Raw genomic sequence first — 6,772 nt, 5'->3', positions numbered from 1 at the left:
GGGGTAGTGGGCCGCACTGTGGCCACACCCCGTCACGTCGCCGTTATGTGGGAGTGGTTTGGAGTGGTTGTGGTCTTGGCCGGCTCCTAGGAGTCGGCGTCTATCTTGGCCGGCTTCTTGGAGTCGGCCACCCCGTAGTCGTCCTAGGGAGGAGTTGGTGAGGCTGGGTCGCCTTCCGGGAGTCGGCTTTAGTGGTAGCCGGCCAGGGAAGGCGGCCCAATGCTCAGAGTGCTTGGAGGCCCGAAGGCCTGATAATTTTTTCAGAAGAACCAGGGGCAGTCGGTGAGGCTACCCGTGGCCATTTACTCCGACACACACCTCGCTGACAAGTGGGCCACCCGACCCACTCGCTGACAAGTGGGCCATTTTTCTACTCTACCCAAGCTACCAAAAAATATGCGCACGAGCAAAAAATATGCGCCAGCGGGGGCTCGAACCCACGACCGAGGGCTTGTTTCAACACGTCCACTACCACTGAGCTAGGAAGAGACTGTTGGTTATGTACCCGAACGAAACTACATGTGTTGGAGAGAGTGGTTGTCTCTCAAACAAGTGGACCCTCCTCTCCCGCAACTGACAAGTGGACCCTCCTCCTCTCATTTCCCCATTCTTTTCCTTCCTCTCCCGCATCTCCTTCCTCTCTGTCGTCATCGCCGCCGCCGCAGCTCATCTCCTTCCTCTCTGCGACCGCCGCCGCCGACCGCTGGAGGTTTGAATCCGCTTCCTTCCTCTCCTGCAACTCCTTCCTCTTCTGATAGGTTAGGGTTTTCTGCTGCTGTTTACTGGATTCGATTAGGGTTTGAATGGATTAGGGATTAGATTCGGTTAGGGTTTGATTCGAATGGAGGGGGGAGTGGGTGGGGTGGTGTTGTTCTGGCCTTGGATTAGGGTTCGTTTGGAAATTTGGGTTAGATAATTTGAAAGCCCACAACTAAGCTGACTGACCTAGCAAAATATGATTTGAATCCTTCCTCTTAACTTAGTAGCAAAATATGATATGGTTCAAATTAGTTAAAGTAGATAGATTAGGTTTCTTATCTACTATTGAGGCCCTGTTGATGTTGATGTTTTTGGTGCTAGCAAAATATGGAATGAGTAGAAGAAGAAAACAGAGTGCTGTTGATGTTTTTGCCATCAGAAATGTCCTTGTTTTTGCCAAGATAAAGTAGTAGCAAAATGAGGCCATTGCCATTTATAGTAGTATTCCAAATACAGGCCTTGACAAACACATGTAGTAAATATCCAACTTGGCTCTGACACTAGTAAGATCAGACTCATATCTTCCCATATGGTTCATTTATAGATATGCAAAGGGGCAGATATGTTCATATATGTTCATTTATAGATATAGATATGTTCATGCAGATATCTGCCCATATGTTGGATTAGATATGTAGATATCTGCCATATCTACATGTCTGCCCATTTATAGATATTAGATATGGGCAGATATGTTCATTTATAGATATAGATATGTTCATTTATAGATATGGGCAGATATGCCTTTTAGAGTAGACATGGGCAGATATGGTCCTTTTATAGTAGCAAATTGTTTTGCCATTGAGATTGAGATTGAATATTTGTGCAGTATGACTGAACATTGAGATTGTTTTCTGTTTCTTTCGATGATTTGTGTGGTTCAGTTTCTGAAGTAAACTGGAGATGTTAGAAATTTGATGGTTGATGTCCATATATCTCCACTTATGAACATATCTGTCCAAATTTGATGGTTTCTGAAGTAAACGTATATATATCTCCACTTATGAACATATCTGTCCAAATTTGATGGTTTCTGAACATGTGCCTTAACACCTTTTCTGTCATTTGGTGTCCATGGATTGAAATGTTGGCTGTTATATATTGATTGTAGTATATTTGTGCATGTTAATTCAGTGTTTGTATTGATTTGGTGCCAATGTCCAGAAACAATATTTTGATGTTGCTGTTGCTGTTGTTATTCTTGTTGTGGTTACCTGAAATGTTGATATTCTACTTTTTTGAAGCGCTTGTTTCCTATTTATGTCCAGTCCTGTTTATGGTAACTTGTTGTTTAATTTACAATGCTGCTTTTCAGAGAAGTGAGATGGCTGGCTTGGAAGGTTTCGAGTTCTTCGAGATCGTAATTGAAAAATCTTGCAGTAGGCAGGTATATTTATCATCACTCATTTCTTTATCATCACTCTGCTGTCTAGTGCTTGATTGGCACAATTAACCACTGCTTGAGCCTCGCTGCAGAGGCTGCCTGACAATTTTGCGAAGATGCTCACCGGCCGTGAGCCCCACAAAGTGAAGCTGCGGGAGGCCGGCAGCGGGCTTCGCAGGCTGTGGGACGTGTTGGTGGTGTTCGATGGTGAAGGCCACATGTACCTAGGGCCCGGCTGGGAGCAGTTCGCCCGCGCCCATGAGCTACAGCTCGGGCACTTCCTTGTCTTCCGCTACGATGGCGACGCCATGTTCACCGTGAAGATGTTCGACAACACCATGTGCCGCATGTACTACCAGCACGACGACGATGCCAGTAAGCTCTCTGCCTCTCTTCTTCCTGTCCTTTTGGCTTCCTCTACCTGCACGACGACAACACCATGTTCACACTTTGTTGCATTTGGCCAGGCAATGGGAGCAGCAGCGGGGATGACGAGGAGCAGCCTATTCTGGCTAACGACGACCCTGCTATGGTGGTGGCGGATGACGACCTTGCTATGGTGGTGGCTGACGATGACCCTGCTATGGTGGTGGCTGACGACGACCTCGCGATTGTGGTGCCTAATGATGACCTCGCAATGGTGGTGCCTGACAATGACCTCGTCATGGTGGTGGCGCCTGCAATCCCACAGCTTGGCGACAGGACCATGCCAATTGTGGTAGAGGAGTACATCCGCGTTGGGATTCGCCACTCTGAGCGCATCAGGTTGATGAAGGAGAAGAAGGAGGAGTGAAGATGTTAAGAAATGAAGTGGCAATGTTAAGCATGTTAGGTTTAAGCTTGTTAGTGTAATCTGAACATGTCAATGTTAAGTATGTCAGGTTTAATTTTGTGCATGCTCATGGATGCTGTATGATAGTGCCATCTAAACATGTCAATTTCTTAATTATAAATATTCAGTTTGGTAATTGATGGGAATTCAAATTTTTTATGCATACTCATGGATGAAAGATAAAATTATGGGTTTTTGTGCATGCTCATGTATGAAACAATATAAGTTTCATTTTTTGAATGCTAAAAACATGACTCAAACCCTAGCCACGGACGGCCGCCGCGACGAAATCGGCCGGTTTTTGAAAACATCGTAAAAAATTCAAAAAAAATTCAAAAAAATGGGAGACCTCCACGTAACATCATCAAATGTGGCCTACCAACTAGCAAAAATACTAAACTTGCAATACCGGTGTTTTCTTGAAAAAGTGTTCTAAAAAACGACCTACCATGAACGAAGATTCATGGCTTTCAAGCCAAACTAGCAATGATATGGCCACATCCGTTGAATAGTTTTTGATAATATGCCCAAATTTGGCGCATGCCTCCGTCTTGTGATGGCAAACAATGTTGCCAAAGCGAGGTTCCAACTTGTTTAACAAAAAAACCGTTTTTCATTTTGTGAATGCTAAAGACATGCGTTTTTCGTGAAGCGGTTACAAGGAGGGTCACCCCAAATGGCGCCATTCCATGTCTATCTCAAAGTAGACCCTGTTTTACGGACGGTCGCCAAAAAGCATGCATTTCCGACCCTCGTAGCTACTCCCGGCCATTCAGACCACTTCGGCCGATTCAGCTGGAACCGGCTGGAATTTGAACTGCGGGTCCTCCATAGCTTGCCCGTTATTTTTGCCAAAAATCATTTTTAGCTTCACATGTAGGCATTTCATCAAAGAATCGACAACAGATTGGCACGACTCAAACCCTAGCCACGGATGGCCGCCGCGACGAAATCGGTCGGTTTTTGAAAACATCGTAAAAAATTCAAACAAATCAAAAAAATGGGAGACCTCCGTGTAACATCATCAAATGTGGCCTACCAACTAGCAAAAATACTAAACTTGCAATACCGGTGTTTTCTTGAAAAAGTGTTCTAAAAAACGACCTACCATGAACGAAGATTCATGGCTTTCAAGCCAAACTAGCAATGATATGGCCGCATCCGTTGAATAGTTTTTGATAATATGCCCAAATTTGGCGCATGCCTCCGTCTTGTGATGGCAAACAATGTTGCCAAAGCGAGGTTCCAACTTGTTTAACAAAAAAAAACCGTGTTTCATTTTTTGAATGCTAAAGACATGCGTTTTTCGTGAAGCGGCGACAAGGAGGGTCACCCCCAAATGGCGCCATCCCATGCCTATCTCAAAGTAGACCTTGTTTTAAGGACAGTCGCCAAAAAGCATGCATTTCCGACCCACGTAGCTACTCCCGGCCATTCAGACCACCTTCGGCCGATTCAGTTGGAACCGGCTGGAATTTGAACTGCGGGTCTCCATAGCTTGCCCGTTATTTTTGCCAAAAATCATTTTTAGCTTCACAGGTAGGCACTTCATCAAAGAATCGACAACAGATTGGCACAACTCAAACCCTAGCCATGGCGGCCGCCGCGACGAAATCGGCCGGTTTTTGAAAACATCGTAAAAAATTCAAAAAAATCAAAAAATGGGAGACCTCCGCGTAACATCATCAAATGTGGCCTACCAACTAGGAAAAATACTAAACTTGCAATACCGGTGTCTTTCTTGAAAAAGTGTTCTAAAAAACGACCTACCATGAACGAGGATTCATGGCTTTCAAGCCAAACTAGCAATGATATGGCCGCATCCGTTGAATAGTTTTTGATAATATGCCCAAATTTGGTGCATGCCTCCGTCTTGTGATGGCAAACAATGTTGCCAAAGCGAGGTTCCAACTTCTTTAACAAAAAAACCGTTTTTCATTTTTTGAATGCTAAAGACATGCATTTTTCGTGAAGCGGCTACAAGGAGGGTCACCCCAAACGGCGCCATTCCAAGTATATCTCAAAGTAGACCCAGTTTTACGGACGGTCGCCAAAAAGCATGCATTTCCGACCCTCGTAGCTACTCCCGGCCATTCAGACCACCTTCGGCCGATTCAGCTGGAACCGGCTGGAATTTGAACTGCGGGCCCTCCATAGCTTGCCCGTTATTTTTGCCAAAAATCATTTTTAGCTTCACATGTAGGCATTTCATCAAAGAATCGACAACAGATTGGCACAACTCAAACCCTAGCCACGAACGGCCGCCGCGACGAAATCGGCCGGTTTTTGAAAACATCGTAAAAAATTCAAAAAAAATTCAAAAAAATGGGAGACCTCCACGTAACATCATCAAATGTGGCCTACCAACTAGCAAAAATACTAAACTTGCAATATCATTGTTTTCTTGAAAAAGTGTTCTAAAAAACGACCTACCATGAATGAAGATTCATGGCTTTCAAGCCAAACTAGCAATGATATGGCCGCATCCGTTGAATAGTTTTTGATAATATGCCCAAATTTGGCGCATGCCTCCGTCTTGTGATGGCAAACAATGTTGCCAAAGCGAGGTTCCAACTTGTTTAACAAAAAAAACCGTTTTTCATTTTTTGAATGCTAAAGACATGCATTTTTCGTGAAGCGGCTACAAGGAGGGTCACCCCAAATGGCGCCATTCCATGTCTATCTCAAAGTAGACCCTGTTTTACGGTCGGTCGCCAAAAAGCATGCATTTCCGACCCTCGTAGCTACTCCCGGCCATTCAGACCACCTTCGGCCGATTCAGCTAGAACCGGCTGGAATTTGAACCGCGGGTCCTCCATAGCTTGCCCGTTATTTTTGCCAAAAATCATTTTTAGCTTCACAGGTAGGCATTTCATCAAAGAATCGACAACATATTGGCATGACTGAAACCCTAGCCACGGACGGCCGCCGTGACGAAATTGGCCGGTTTTTTAAAACATCGTAAAAAATTCAAAAAAAAATCAAAAAATGGGAGACCTCCGCGTAACATCATCAAATGTGGCCTACCAACCAGCAAAAATACTAAACTTGCAATACCGGTGTTTTCTTGAGCTATTTGGTATGATTTTAACCATGATTTCTACAAAGTTTACAAAAAAACCTGATTTTTTCTGCCTCCAAACCTCTAAAAACTGGTGAAAATTTCCCTCCCACCCCACCAAAATTTCGCTCCTAGCACCAAATTTTACCTCCCATCCCACCAAAATTTCCCACCACTTCTCTCCCACTACCAGGCGGGTCCCACCACTCCCTCTCCCACTAACACGCGGGATCCCCTCCCCTCCCCTCCCAAAATTTCCCCATTCCCCTTCCCTCTCCCCGACGAACCCTAGCTTCTCCCTCCCTCCCCTGCTCCGCGCCGCCCCGCCGACGACCACTCCCTCCCCTGCTCCGCGCCGCCCCGCCGCCCGTCCTCTGCTCCGCCTCTCCCCGACGAATCCCCACAACCCTAGCCACCCCACAACCCTAGCCACCCCTCCCCTGCTCCGCGCCGCTCCGCCGCCCCTCCCCTACTCCGTGCCTCCCCGACGACGAATCCCCCCTCCCCTCTCCCCTCCACGACAGCGGCTATGTCGACGACATCTACGGCTACATTGACCGCCCCGGCTACGACTACGTCGACGATGGCGACTACATCGACGATGGTGGCTACATCGACGACGGCGACTACATCATCTACATCATCGACGATCGACGACGGCAGGTACGTTGCTCTCCTCGATACATCTCCCCTCGATGTTTAGATCTTCTAGGGTTCGGTAGATCCCCCTCATGGG

The 6,772-nt window shown here is 46.2% G+C and overlaps 1 protein-coding gene across 6 annotated transcripts; it reads left to right on the top strand.

Moving 5' to 3' along the window:
* The first annotated feature begins 574 nt into the window (after positions 1-574).
* LOC120966649 (uncharacterized) lies at positions 575-3,111 on the top strand. 6 transcript variants are annotated; one of them, XM_073502536.1, is made up of 4 exons: positions 575-709; positions 2,075-2,146; positions 2,260-2,518; positions 2,611-3,111. In XM_073502536.1, exons 2-4 carry the CDS (start codon positions 2,084-2,086, stop codon positions 2,934-2,936), a joined length of 648 nt encoding a protein of 215 aa, XP_073358637.1. In that variant the 5' UTR covers positions 575-709; positions 2,075-2,083; the 3' UTR covers positions 2,937-3,111. The 6 variants fall into 6 exon arrangements, with proteins under 6 accessions (XP_073358637.1, XP_040248934.1, XP_073358636.1 ...); XM_040393000.3 differs by having other exon boundaries at positions 2,236-2,518; XM_073502535.1 differs by lacking the exon at positions 575-709 and adding an exon at positions 1,534-1,744.
* Positions 3,112-6,772: the final 3,661 nt, after the last annotated feature.

This window comes from Aegilops tauschii, chromosome 6, assembly GCF_002575655.3.
Source record: "Aegilops tauschii subsp. strangulata cultivar AL8/78 chromosome 6, Aet v6.0, whole genome shotgun sequence".
Lineage (NCBI taxonomy): Eukaryota > Viridiplantae > Streptophyta > Magnoliopsida > Poales > Poaceae > Aegilops > Aegilops tauschii.
The sequence above is the reverse complement of the archived record's forward strand: the minus strand, read 5'-3'. Positions and strand labels throughout refer to the sequence as shown.